Here is a 14,635-nt window from a genome sequence, read left to right on the forward strand (position 1 = left end):
AAAACAGTAAATTGTACATCACTTTTAGCACCTTCTAATGCTGATAACGCATGTGCAATACCTCTGATAGAATGTGAGAATTATAAAATCATTTGGAGATTATCAGTGAAGCAGAAGATAGTTCCTGAAAGCGTTCTCTCCATTTGAACTTTATTTTACCCCACTGGCGAGGTTTCTTTCTGTAGATGAGGAAAGAGCTGCTTTTATGGCTTAAGTTAACAGAATACCTCCCTCTGAGGCAGTCATTCCAAACAGAAGGTTTAAAGTTTAATAGCTAACCTTTTTAAAACGTAAAATTCATAGAAAGTTCTTTTTTTTTGTGCCAGGAACTGTTTCGGCCATAATGAAGTCTGTTAGAATATTTTTCAGATGTGTTAAAATTGTAAGTTTACCCTAATAAACACAGCGTAACAAATATTCTAATGCACTTGGTGAGCCTTATAATTAAGCATTTTTCTGTTTCAGATATAGTTAATATGAACAGTCTTGGCATTGCTGGTGAAGTATATAGGTTTGTTGGGGTGGTGATGACAGATTTATTAGACTATTTGGCATGCTAAAGTAGAACCTGGTTAATAAAACACAAGGCATGGAGACATGCTAGAATAAGAGACAGTGGGTAACCAAAAGATTTTTTTTTTCTCTTGTAAAATTAAGTAAGTAATACTTTGTAAAGCTCCTGTCATTTATATAACGTCTGCAAAATCATGTGTTTACCTTAAGTTTTAGGTGCTTTTTTTTTTTTTCAGGATTAGTAATAATGCGGGTTTTTTACTAAGTCATTTTTATTCTTCCTTTTTTAAATTTTCATTAAGTGAAATTAGGTATATGCTTTTATACATGCTTAATGAGACCACCTCACTGAAGTTAGGCTATATAAATCTATATAAGTATCATTTACTTTTTAATATAAAATACATTTTCATATTTATAAATATATATGAATAAAAATACTTTGCAGCAGAGTTCTGCTGAAAATTTGTAACTGCGAGTGTTCAGACTAGTGTACAGATGTGTGTATGAATTTTTTTTTTTTTACTTTACAAATAGGGATTTTACTATTATGAAAATACAGCCAAGTTCGTAAAGCAGTAGTGGTGCAGCTAGTCGCCAATTTATGATGCTGCTAGTCTCTTGTCTTTTAAGAATACATACAAAACCACACCAATCCCATCCAAGAAAAAGAAAATGAGGATTTTTATTTAGCATAATGTATCCTGTTCTTACGAGAGTCTTTTTTATTATTATTTAGTTATGTTCATATCTGATAATGAAAGTTTCAATCCATCTTTGTGGGAGGAACAGAGGAAACAGCGTGCTCAGGTGGCATTTGAGTGTGATGAAGACAAAGATGAGAGAGAGGCACTGCCTCGGGTTAGTATTGAATTTATTTTTCAGTACTTGGGGCTTCACTTCCTCTTCTCCTCCCCCTACCCCTGAATCTCATCCTTTTCCTTATTCTGGCTGTGGATTTAGCTCTGCTGAAGAAATCAAGTCTTCAGTTGTTAGTTTAAGAGTATCTAACAGGATGAAACACTTCCCCCCCTGCAATTATTTAAAATGGAGCACAAGGGGAAAAGTATCAACTGATATAAGGCAATGTAGGGCATAACTAGGAGACTACTGGACTGATGGTGCTGTGGGGAAGAATAGTGGGGAAAGAATGATTAATCCTGATTTTTCTTTAAGTAAATTAAAGTTGTAATAATTCTTCCTGCTTGCAATCAATAGACAAATTTTTTTTTTTAAAAGTGATTTGTAATCTTGCTGGGTTTTATAAACTTAAGTCTGAGTTAATCCAGGTAGACTCAAACAGCGAAGTGGAGATCCTGGATTGCTCTGCTGAGTGTTTTGTCCTAATTCATTGTCTGTTTTAAAACTGATGTTTTAATTATAGCATTTAATTGAATTCAGAACATTATTGCTTTGTGTTACACAGGAAGGCAATCTGAAGAGATATCCAACTCCATATCCTGATGAACTGAAGAATATGGTTAAAACAGTCCAGACAATTGTACATAGGCTAAAGAATGAAGAATCTACTGAAGATATTGCCAAGGAGTCAAAACAAGAAGGCCAGACAGTTTCTGTAAAAGATGTGGGCGTAAAGGTTAGATAAAATACTCTTCCTACCTTGCAAGAACTTCCAAAAATATAGTGTGTCATTGATGCCTTTTAATTCTCTTCTTTCTTAACACTAATGCTTTAGCAGGAAAAAATGTCCAAGAACAGAACTTACCTCTTCACCATCTAAAGTCTGTAATAAATGTCTGTTTTGCAGTATCAGTTTTCCTCTGACACTGAGAACAAGGAAATTGACTTGATTCTCAGGCAAATACAAACTATGGATGTGTTAAGAAGCTGTCTGCTTTGTTTGCTGGAGGATGGCATCTTTGTCATCCCCCAATCCTCCTTTATCCACCAGACTTCACAATGAAAATCAGGATAATCTCTAAGGATCTTGCTGCTGTCCTCGTGACTGAAGGTTTTGCATGATAAGTTGGGAAGGCAATTGTAGCAAGTTGACACAGGAGTCGCTAACAGGTTGATGTAGTGTGATAGGACTACTGTTTGGTGCTGACATGTCTCATTGTAGATATTCTTGGCCTTTGATTATTTAACTGGAAATTTAATGGTACAAATTGACCCCAGTAAGGAGGAGAGTCAAACTGATTGGCAAAGGGTAGGGACTGTACCTCAGTAATATGCAGAGATTTCGCTCTACCTGGTGCATTTCATACTTTATCATTTCAAAGCTCAGATTTTTCCATTCCATAGTTTCCCAAAATATGTAATGTTAACTCATATCATATAACATCATATGTTACTGAAAACGTTTCAGGATGTTTTTTTTCTGCTAATGTTCTTAATCCTGTAGACTTCAGAAATTGCTTCAATAAAGAACAAAGCAGATGAAAGAAAGCAATATTCAGCAGGAAGCTCTTTGCAGAAGCCTACTGAACCAGAAGCTGAGCACAGCACTGCAAATTCACAGATGACTGCACTTGTTAAAACCTTGCAGAACACGAAAACAATTGTCAGCCATGAAGACACGCTCGAGGTATGGCATTGCGATGAACATCATAACAGTCAAAGAATTGTGCTGGTGTTGTATTGAATTTGTTTTTCTGAGAGATGAAAATTTATGTTGACAATAGAAAATTGCCGTCCATAATTGCTGTAAGTACAGATGGTTTGTAATGCAATATTTTCCTCACTTCAGACTATATTAAGTAAAAGTTGAAATAGCTAATAAAAAGTTCATAATGAAAGATGTATACATTTAAAGAAAAATAAAGCAAACTCAAAGTTGACCTAAGTATCAAACTGTGAAAAGACTCATACTTAAATAGGATTTTCCAGTTTTTGCTTGATTGACAGTTGTTCAGTAAATAATTGATTATAATTGTCACTGAAATGTCAGTATATCTGATTAGTGGGAGCAATCAAAAACTTGTATATCTAAGTGACTGTGCTCATTCATTTGAAATGAAAAGTAAAATGTGAATTTAAAAAAATGTGTTCCTCTGTATTTATTAGTGGAATGTCATGAATATGACTGAAATTTTCTACTCCTTATAAAGAGTCAGAGATTTTTAACTTCTGAACTCTTTGTACATCTCTGTGACAAACACCTTGTATTTGTTTTTTAGTTAGAATATGTTTCAGACTTATGACAAATTTTGGAACTTCTCACTTCATCAGTTGCCAATCACAACCTGTAAAATGCTTTTTTCATAATTTCACAAGCTGATTATTTTTGCCTTTGTTGTGTAAGCAGTGGAACGTGCATAATCACGCTTTTGCTGAAGAGGCTTTGTGACATGCAGTTGTGGCTGTTGCTGACACTTTCCCCACTAGCATGTTCCTGCTTCTACATCCTTTCTGAAAATATTGGGTTTGACATTTTTCTTTAGTTTAAATACATAATTTCAGAAAATCATATTAGTTGTCTAATGATAATGACAGCAATTCTTTGAAGCTGGCTGTATGCCAGTAAGTAAATGAGGCAGCAGTGCATAGTCAATCAGGGATACCGAATTCCTTACTTCCATGTAATAACCTGCTGTTAACTCTGTTGCAGTTGAATCCAGATATCTAAATATCTAAACTTTGCATGCACATAAGTTTGTGGGGTTTTATTCATTTCAACATTGATTACACCTGTTGTATGTTACATCCAAGGGGAAAGGCAATGTTTGTGAGGCAGTGAAGAGGTGGTTTGTTCCAATTGCAGAGAAATGGGTGGATTTTTTTAATGAAGACTATCATATGTTGTTTGCTACATCTCAGTCAGGTTTGTCCTTCCTTCAGTCCAAAAAACTGGCCAGGTAGTTAGTATCATGGGAAAGGTGGTGCTCCAGTAGGTTCTACATGTTAGATGTTTTGAAACTTGTAAGAACAAGTGAACATTGACAGACTATTTTTTACAATCTGTGACATAGATTTTTGTAGCATTTGAAAGAGGAAGCATGCTTACTAGAAAGAAGTTTCTACTTTAGGTAAAGAAGGCTTTTTCCCTTCAAAATATTACTGAAAACAATTGGGTTTTTTGAAGATGATAGGGATATAGGCCTAGCAGTAGGATACTGAATCAGTCGCGTGGCTGCTCTTGCAGCAGCTTTGTCAGTTAATCTCTTGCATAAGTGCAATGAGCTCATTTATAGTTAGGAACTAGTGATTTCTAGCTGAAATGTATTCAGCATTGCTTTATTCCTCTGCCATTGTTGTTCTTGAAGATAAATAACTTCTATTCCTTTTGGAATTTACCCCCAACGTAAACTTGAAGGTGTCAACCCAAGCTACACTTGCTCTTTTTTTTGCTAGACTAGACAAGCCAAGGTCATTCAGTCTTTGCTCACAGCATAGCTCTCCATTCCTAAGATTGTCTTGGTAATGTTACTTCATAACTGTTTCAGTTTGAGCTCTTTTCTGCAGAACCAATACCCAGCTAGTCAGTCTGGAGTGTTTGCTGGTTCAGTGATAACTTTCTGACTTGAATTCAACTGGAGATTTTCTCCAGTGGTGGAACAGAGGCTGCATCTGCTTGCTCCGAGTAGGTTCTTGCAGTTGAAATTAGTATGGGTCTGACTGTTCATCAGTGACAATACAAGTCTGCCTATGCCAGGTTCAACAAGGCCAAATGCTGGGTCCTGCACTTGGGTCACAACAACCCCATGCAATGCTACAGGCTTGGGGAGGAGTGGCTGGAAAGCTCCCTGGCAGAAGAGTACCTTGGGGTGTTCAACAGCCAGCTGAACATGAGCCAGCAGTGTGCCCAGGTGGCCAAGAAGGCCAACGACATCCTGGCTTGTATCAGGAATAGTGTGGCCAGCAGGAGTAGGGTGATCGTGCCCCTGTACTTGGCACTGGAAGGAGTGGTGGATACACCAGAAGGCTGTGCTGCCATTCAGCGAGACATGGATAGGTTGGAAAGTTGGGCAGAGAGGAACCTGATGAAATTCAACAAGGGCAAGTGCAGGGCCCTGCTCCTGGGGAGGAACAACCCCATGCACCAGTACAGGCTCTGGGCGGACCTGCTGGAGAGCAGCTCTGCGGAAAGGGACCTGGGTGTGCTGGTGGACGACAGGTTGACCATGAGCCAGCAGTGTGCCCTGGTTGCCAAGAAGGCTAATGGGATCCTGGGGTGCATTAAGAGGAGTGTGGCCAGCAGGTCGAGGGAGGTTCTCCTTCCCCTCTACTCCGCCCTAGTGAGGCCTCATCTGGAGTACTCTGTCCAGTTCTGGGCTCCCCAGTTCAAGAAAAATGAGGAGCTACTGGAGAGAGTCCAGCGGAGGGCTACCAGGAATGATGAGGTGCCTGGAGCATCTCTCCTACAAGGAAAGGCTAAGGGAGCTGGGCTTGTTTAGCCTGAAGAAGAGAAGGCTGAGAGGGGACCTTGTAAATGCTTATAAATATCTGAAGGGTGGGTGTCAGGAGGATGGGGCCAGACTCTTTTCAGTGGTGCCCAGAGACAGGACAAGGGCCAATGGGCACAAACTGAAGCACAGGAAGTTCCGTCTGAACATGAGGAAGAACTTCTTCCCTCTGAGGGTGACGGAGCCCTGGAACAGGCTGCCCAGGGAGGTTGTGGAGTCTCCTTCTCTGGAGATATTCAAGACCCGCCTGGACAAGGTCCTGTGCAGCCTGCTGTAGGTGACCCTGCTTTGACAGGGTGGTTGGACTAGATGACCCACAGAGGTCCCTTCCAACCCCTAACATTCTATGATTCTGTAACTGAAGGAACTGGGGCTGTTTAGTCTGGAGAAGAGGAGGCTGAGGGGGGACCTTATCGCTCTCTACAACTACCTGAAGGGAGGTTGTAGTGAGGCAGGTGTTGGTCTCTTCTCCCAAGTAACTAGTGATAGGATGAGAGGCAACGGCCTCAAGTTGCACCAGGGGAGGTTTAGATTGGATATTAGAAAATTTTTTTTTACTGAAAGAGTTGTCAGGCATTGGAATAGGCTGCCCAAGGAGGTGGTGGAGTCCCCATCCCTGGAGGTGTTCAAAAAACGTGTAGATGTGTCACTTCAGGATCTGGTTTAGTAGGCATGGTGGTGTTGGGTGGATGGTTGGACTCAGTGATCTTAGAGGTCTTTTCCTCAGTGGCAAATATTACTAAATTCCCTTGACTCACATTACAAATACACTATACAGTTGCTATGTTATGCCTATGTTATGTTGCTTGTTTATCTTTTTCCCCTTTATTGTTCAGTGGGTGACAGTTTGCATAGCATTTACTTAACCTTTTAAACGCTTTTTTAAAAATGCACAGCATAATAAAGCTGGTTTTCCTTTAGCAGGAATCAAAAGAACTCTCCTCTGATGAAGAGATGAAAATGGCAGAAATGCGACCACCGCTGATAGAAACCTCCATAAATCAACCAAAAGTGGTAGCTCTTAGCAATAACAAAAAAGGTTAGGTACCTTAAAACAAAACAAAACAAAACAAAACAAAACAAAAACCCCACCAGTACAAGTGGTGTGCTATTCTGATAATTTCATGACTCAAAATGGCTAGCTTTTTCCAGTTGAATTATGTAGAAGTAGATTTTTGTGTTTTACGATAGATGATCAATTCTCTAGTTAAGTAATGAAAGCTTAAAAAAATTCTGCATTATCTTATGCTTGAGTGTGTGGTAGAGAAAGCTGTGTGTACATCCTAATTTTCTTAATTTGTGTCATTAGTTTAAAAACAGAGGGGGAAAGGAGATGCTTGTGTTTTTCGGGACCGTTAGCTTGAACACACTCTTGATATGTTTAAGAAAAGGATTGCAGAAAGTGATATTTACCTTGGAAATATTCCATATCATATCCCCCCCCCCCCCAATTTTGTGGATTATTGCTGCTTTGGCAGCAATAGCACTTGTTTAAATTTCTCAGAGAAACTGTGCTATCTTCCTAAGGTTTAAGAATAAACTTCTCTTGTGGCAACTCCTTCTCCAGAGTCACTTCACTCTTATTTTTTTCTTCTTTCCTCTCACAGGGAACTTCCTAACATTCTTTTTGTTAACTAAGTTTTTATATTCTCTGAAAGATAATTTCAGTCTGGGTAACCATTTCCTTAAGAGTAAGGAATGACCTAGGATTCAGAGAAAAGAAAGTTTAACAGTTGAAGAGCAAATTGTATTTTGCTTCATATGATATCCTAGTCCAGTACTTTCCAGGATAAAAGGTTTTTCTGGCCATTACATGTAAAAGGGTAAGATTCAGTGAGGATGAAGGAAAACCACATAGGTAGCATGAGTCTGCTGAGGATCACATGCAGGTGAAAAGACTGATGTTTATCAATGCTGTATTTAGGTTTTTATGCTTGGCTAAAGTACTAAGTCAAAACTTCTTTCTTGTCTCTGGAGCTAGAAATTAGTTTCACAAAATTTATGCTTTTGGGACCTGTAACTATGTCTTGAAGCAAAACTTTAAATGTATTTGTACACTTATGTTTGCCCATGTCAAAATTATGGCTAGCTTGAAGTCCCACAGATAAATGATGTGCACAGGTGAAAATGACTCTGAAAATGTTGTCCTAAGTGATCTGCAAAGCATGGGAATGCGTTGGTTCCAACTCTGCAGAAGAACATTTTTCTTTCCTTTTTTTTACATTTATAAAACTATAATAGAGCTCATCCAGTGATCTAGGTCTTTCCAGTCTGTTTGGTCTAATAAATAGCTATTTAACAATGACAGCAGGAACTGTGAACACTTTCAAAATCCTGCATGTGAAGGATTTTGAATAATTTGTATTCATAAGGGCCAATAGACTCATGTAATTCAAAACTTTGGAATCATTGCAAAAACAGAAATATGATTTGATAGATATTTTGGGGAAATATTACATAATGTAGTACACTAGCTTATGCCAAGGAAACTTGGAATAAAGCAACAAGTTAAATTTCATTAACAGGTGAGGGCTGTTTACATTGAGACTATCGCCAACAGTCTTTTGTAAGTTTATACAAAGTTTGCAAAGGTGTTAGTTTCCAGTAATAATTATTATTGAAGAACGAGATGATACAATTTCTCAACACTGTAACATACACACATTACAGACATCTGTTTAATAGCCATTTAACTAAATTGGCAAATTTTTATTTCAGATGATTCAAAAGATGCTGATTCCTTGTCAGATGAAGCTACCCACAATAGCAATCAAAAAAACAGCAACTGTTCCTCTCCTTCTCGAATGTCAGATTCTGTTTCCTTAAATACTGATAGTAGCCAAGATATTTATCTCTGTTCTCCAGACAAAGAAATAAATGCTGCTGTTTTAAAAAGGTTTGTAAAATACTGTATACCACTGAGCAAATATAATAGAAAAATGTTATTTAATCTTTCATATTACGTGTCCATTCCTTTAATTCATTAATGATTCCTTTACCATTTATGAAATAATTTAAATTTTAATGTTTTAAAATAATGTTAAGTAATGGAATAGTTCTCTAAAAAACAAACGAACAAAAACCCAACCCGCCAAAAGCAGCAAAAAAACAGGAGGACAATAAAATTCAGAGACCAATTTTAGTATATAAGACATGATTCCCTTCTTTTCTATTAATAGGGTATAATAATTTCATCCTTAATGATTTGTTATCGCTGCAAAATACTTTCAATACACTATTTAAAAAGTTCTGTGTTTTTATTTGCATAATGTTGAAGATAAATTTAATTACTAACTTAGTTATAAAAAGCATTTAGAAACTTATGAAGAATAGACTTGCAAGTTGATTCTCTTTTTGTGGTTCTAGTTGAAAGGTGCCTATTTTTTTAATTTTCCAATAGAAACAAGACATTCATCCAAAATTGTCATGGAATTTGAAAGTATTTGATTAAAAAAATGAGTTACTTTGTACTTTTTGACACTTTTAAACTGTCTTTAATAATTCCTGTTGAATTTAATCTTCTGAAATCAGAATATGGTCACGTAATTGATGACACAAACAAGAGTTGCCAAAATGAGCCCTCTGTATAATATATTTTTGTAATGGTAAGATAGCAAATCATAAATTTGGTTGTATATTGGTCTTTGTCCTGTATTGTGTGTACAGTATGGCTGTGTTGCATGTTAATGATTAATTTTTCTAAAACAGTTCTTAAAGGAATATGTTGGTTCCTTTTGGAATTTAAGAGCTATCTTTTTTTTCCAGGAGAGAAGATGAAAATTTGAATAATCTTTTGCAAAATGGAGGTGAATTGAGCATTACAGTAGAAGAAAAAATAAGTGTGCAAGAGAAGGTTACAAATTTGTCTGAATATGAATTAAGCATTGAAGAAAGATTAGGCCTGATAAGAAAAGGTGTTGATCTAAGCACTCCAATGGAGGAGTCTCACAAATCAGACCAAATAAACATAAATATCGATAAACTGGTTAGTGAAGAGGCAGTGCCAGTTCCTGTAGAAATGTTACAAACACAGGAAATAGTTTCAGTAAAGGGCTTTTTGAATAACAATATGAAAGAAGAAAGTGAGTACTTGGAAAATGGAAATAAATATCCTGTAAATAAAGTAAATGGACATCCTGAGGAAGCAGTACAGCCTCCCAGTAAAGACAAACTAGCGAGAAGCACTACAGCTGATGGTGATTCTTCTGCTGAGCTACCTGTTTCAAGGAGCACTGAAGATTTGTCCCCACGGAGAAGTGGTCCTGTGATGAAATCTCAAAGCATCACTGGTATGGACACTGGTCTGAAAATCTACGATATTGTCAGTGAGAATGGATCTCAACAGATAAACTCAGTGGTAAAATCAGCATCTGGAAGTACAGATGGAAGAAACATAGTTCGAAGTAAATCCGCTACTCTTCTGTATGATCAGCCTTTGCAGGTTTTTCCTGGGCTGTCATTGTCATCTGATTTAGTATCTTCTACAAAAACTGTGTTCAAGTTTGACTCAAATCACAGTCCTGAAGGTGCTAATGTAGTGAGAGGATCAGTGACAAATGGTGGTGTACAGATGTTCTGCACTCCCCAGTATAATATTCAGTACAGCAGCAGTGCAACAATGAAAGACACCTTGTGGCCCCAGAAACAAAACACCCAAGTAGAACAAGGCAACTTACCTCCTTCACGTCTGCTTAGATCTGACAGCACAGAAATCTCCAGCTATATAAAGCATTCTGCCAATATAAATTTATCCAATCATAACAATGTCCGAGCCAGTGCTGTGTATAACACTCAACAGCAGATGGCTGGGAGACACATAGATGTGTGGGCTATTCCATCAAACGATAGACTGCTCCCAGGAGCAACCAGACACACTCTGCAAAGGCAGAGCAGTGTATCCTCTGCAGCTTCTATAAATGTTGGGGATACTGGACCTTCAAAGCAGGCCTGGGTTCCTGAAGGGGACTATTTAACGTACAGAGACTTGCATTCAGTGGGAAGAGCTCCACCAGTAATGTCTGGGCAACAGAGACCTCTTTCTGCCAGGACATATAGCATTGATGGTCCAAATGTACCCCGACCACAGAGTGCTCGGCCATCAGTGAATGAAGTACCAGAAAGAACTATGTCAGTTAGCGACTTCAATTACTCATGGACTAGCCCTTCAAAGAGATCAAACCCAAGGGTTAACTCTGACTACTCTTTATTTAACCCTCCAGGAAAAAGTAAAGTCCCTCATGACTGGAGGGAACAGGTGCTGCGACATATTGAGGTTAAAAAGCTTGAAAAGGTAAAAATAATATTTTTTAAACTTTTCCACCTTTCTGTTGTCTGGATATGGAAAAAGTTAAGCATTTTGTGTTTTGAACTGCTTTTAATTACCAGTGAAAATGTACTTCTGATACTGCCTTAAAAAGGATAAACATGTTTGTGCCGAATATGTGAGAAACAGTCAAATGGTAGACTAGAATGATATGGAATAGCTGTTATTGAGTTCTTAGCTGTGCATCTAATTTAACAGATCTTTAGAAGTCTGTTTTGTATGTGTGTATTTATTTCTTTTGTTTTGGCCTTGAAGAGTTTCAAAGTAGTTTTTTCTTAGTAATCTGAGATTTATTTGTGGGTTTAAAAGTAAATGTGTATATAATTGTCTACTTAATATTCTCTGGGATATGACTGACTAAAAAAAAAAACTGAACTGTGAAAACTGTAGATATGATCCTATATGGCAGCTAGCAAATATGATAATATGAAAAAATATAGGGACTCACTGGATATTTCTTTGTTCTTTTAAAAGAATGGTTTCAGGTATTTCTGTTTGTAATTAAAAATTAGCTGGGGGGGGCCTTAATCTGTAAACCAGACTTCTGAAATGTTTTGAAGTCTGAAAAAAAATTCACTAATTACAGAACAAGCATTTATTGGAAATTGCTTTGACAAAACTTTCATGGATTTAAAATGGCATTTCTTTTTTTTTAAAGCATAAGATACAACACTGACAAAAACAGGTATACAAAATTAAGCCTTATGATGAATATTTAATTCATATCTTCTTGCCTGTGGTTATACACAGTGGTAGAGGTTAATAGTATTATATTTGCTGTGACTCTTCAGAGTCTGAGGTAGTTGCTTGGTTTTGTTTTTATAAAATTTAGTAACAGGGGTGAGGGAGGTGTGAACCCACTTAAATAAACAAAATTGGAGAATCCAGTTCTTGGGTTTTTATTAGCCCTTTTTACCTGACACAGGTGGAAAAAAAAAACTTTCAAAAGTTTAATTTGTATGAGGAGAGATAAAGGATAGTTTTAAGTCCAGAAAAAAGTATTAACAATGGATTCTAGCCAAGTAACCAGGGTTTGTAACCTTTGACAAGATGTAAGGGGGCATACTCCGAGCAACTGAAATTATCTATCTGGTTGAAGGAAGATGAAAACAGTTCATGAGACTATTTGTAAATAGAAATTTTGCATATATTCAGGAGAAACTATTTCCTTACCTGATACAAAGCATATTTTATTGTGGGATATAGAAAAGGGCTTCTTTAAATGTCAATCTGCTCTCTAGTGGTTATATATGTAAACTGTTGGAAAGTATACAATCAATTCTGCCCCACCCCCCAACCTTATAAAGTTAGTGTACAGGTGAGTTTTTAAGAACAGTAATATTTTTCAACATATTTTCTTTTGGAGTGTGACTTGCCAATTTTACTACCTGATTTTTCACAATGGTGTTCTATAGTAGTCTTGTTGATAGTTTTCATTTAGGAATTCAAACTAATACTGCCTGTGTAAAACACTTCTCGCACACGCTTTTTGTTGTGTAGTAAAGGAATTTCTCATCCGTGAAATGCAACAATAAATATCTGCAATGGTTATCCGCAAATATCTATTATATTTCTATGTGCTGAGTAGGCAGAAACAGTTGCTGCCAGCTTCTCTTCCTACAACATATTTTATATATTGCAAATTTAATGAAAACCTAGAAATTTTGGTAAGCTGTGCACCTTTGTTTTTCCAGATACATGAACATTTGAATTACTTTATTTACATGTAATTCTGCATGTAAACTGCTGATTGCATGCTGATTTACAGTAAATAAAGGTAAATAGGGGTCATTGAGTTGTTCTATACATCACAGTGACACTGTTCTTGCATATTTTTTATCTTGCATGACAATGGAATATGTTTCTATTACTCTATGCATAACATGTCTTGTGATTTATGCATGCTGCACTAATCTATGTTAAATCTGTCCCCTCTTTATTCAGAGCATGCTGTCTAGGTCCTTTAATTCCAATTATGCTGCAGTTAGCAGCTTTCACTATGGCAGCTCTAGGGATCTGCATGGCAGCCAGGGTAGTGTTGCCTTGAGTGTTGCAGACAGAAGAGGTTCTGGTGTGCACATTGTTCGAGTGAGTACCTACAGGATGCTATTGCAACATAGAGAGGGGGAAAGAATAAACTGAGAGGTGTCCTTAAATTGATAGAGTTATCCTTTTATATATGGACAATGCTTTCAATAAAAAGAATATAATTTATGTGCTGGATTTTTTTAGTCATTAAATCAAAGACTTTGCTTTCACTTCATATGCTTTAACCTTATTGCAAGGCTTTTCAATTTAATGTCATGAAGTTGAGTTTTCTAATTGGCTTTTATAGATGGTTCAACATATGTAAAACTGTTTGGTTTCGTTGTACATATGTGAATAAGAGATTACCATTCTGAATTTAACCTAGGTTGATAAAGGTTTGAACAAAATTTTATTATGCTTTTTCCTTCCTCAAACAAAGTCTGAGGATGTAAACTGTAAGATACTTTAGGCATTCAAGAAAATTAATATTTTTAGTCTGTAAGAAAAAGTGAGGAAATGACTCCTTAACTCTGAGCATCCTGAGTGATGTTATGGTATCCATAGTGAGCAGGATAAAGTCAACAGAAGACTTCTTTTAACCATGTGAATCCTTGAATAGGCAGTCTTTAGCATTTGTTGACTTATCAATGTATTGGTGATCAAAGACAACTCTGCAGTTGCTAGTTTTTGTAAATATCCAGCAATATTTTATGGGTGTGGTGTCTTGGCTAGTAAGATTTTTCTACATAAAAAATGTACTAGCTAATCAAAGAAGATAAAGAATGGTAAAGCCCTTAAAATGTTTTATCCTGGGCTTCTTATGAGAATTTTTAAATTTGAATAATATGAAAGCATTCTTCTTTACTGCTTCATTCTGTTTAAAGCATCCCCAGACTTCTGCTCCAGGAGACCAATGCCAGGATGAGGTATTCATTTCAGGACAGCAGAATTGCTCATCTGCCACACTTAGTCTCAAAGATATTCCTCTGGACAGCATGAAGAAAATAGCTGTGCAGGTAATTATCTACATGACACCATGGATAGTATATATTTATTATTATTTGTAGAAATGTATGCTGGGATAGCAGTTGGAACTGAGGCTTCTTTAAAATGAAAACAGGATTTGACTTTCACCCATTATTTCACCCAGTATTGAAGGTGGCGTAACTGAAATAGCATCCTCTTTTTGGAAGACAAAATAGTTAACTATATGAAGGGGGATAGTTGTCATTTTTCTTCGGCAGGGACTTTGAAAGAAGAAGAAATTTGCAGCAAAAACATAATTGTAAGTGGAAATTGGAATATGGCAGATGATTTCAGGAAAGCAAACTGAAGCTGAGTAAACCTGTTAAATAAACTTGAAATCTGTTGTGATGAAATTCTGATTATAAACTAGAATTTGTAG

The 14,635-nt window shown here is 36.8% G+C and overlaps 1 protein-coding gene across 9 annotated transcripts in view; it reads left to right on the top strand.

Moving 5' to 3' along the window:
• LOC142365622 (erbin-like) overlaps nt 1–14,635 on the top strand; it is a 174,264-nt gene that overhangs the window by 142,224 nt on the left and 17,405 nt on the right. For 5 of the 9 annotated variants that reach the window (XM_075446590.1, XM_075446589.1, XM_075446593.1 and 2 more), the window contains 8 exons: nt 1,253–1,374; nt 1,940–2,110; nt 2,879–3,061; nt 6,801–6,918; nt 8,598–8,775; nt 9,645–11,169; nt 13,147–13,290; nt 14,115–14,246. In XM_075446590.1, the coding sequence (XP_075302705.1) occupies nt 1,253–1,374; nt 1,940–2,110; nt 2,879–3,061; nt 6,801–6,918; nt 8,598–8,775; nt 9,645–11,169; nt 13,147–13,290; nt 14,115–14,246 (2,573 nt within the window). Of the gene's footprint in view, nt 1–1,252; nt 1,375–1,939; nt 2,111–2,878; nt 3,062–6,800; nt 6,919–8,597; nt 8,776–9,644; nt 11,718–13,146; nt 13,291–14,114; nt 14,247–14,635 lie in introns of those variants that run through there. The other 4 variants (XM_075446592.1, XM_075446594.1, XM_075446597.1 and 1 more) reach the window with 4 other exon arrangements.

Source organism: Opisthocomus hoazin, chromosome W, assembly GCF_030867145.1.
Source record: "Opisthocomus hoazin isolate bOpiHoa1 chromosome W, bOpiHoa1.hap1, whole genome shotgun sequence".
Lineage (NCBI taxonomy): Eukaryota > Metazoa > Chordata > Aves > Opisthocomiformes > Opisthocomidae > Opisthocomus > Opisthocomus hoazin.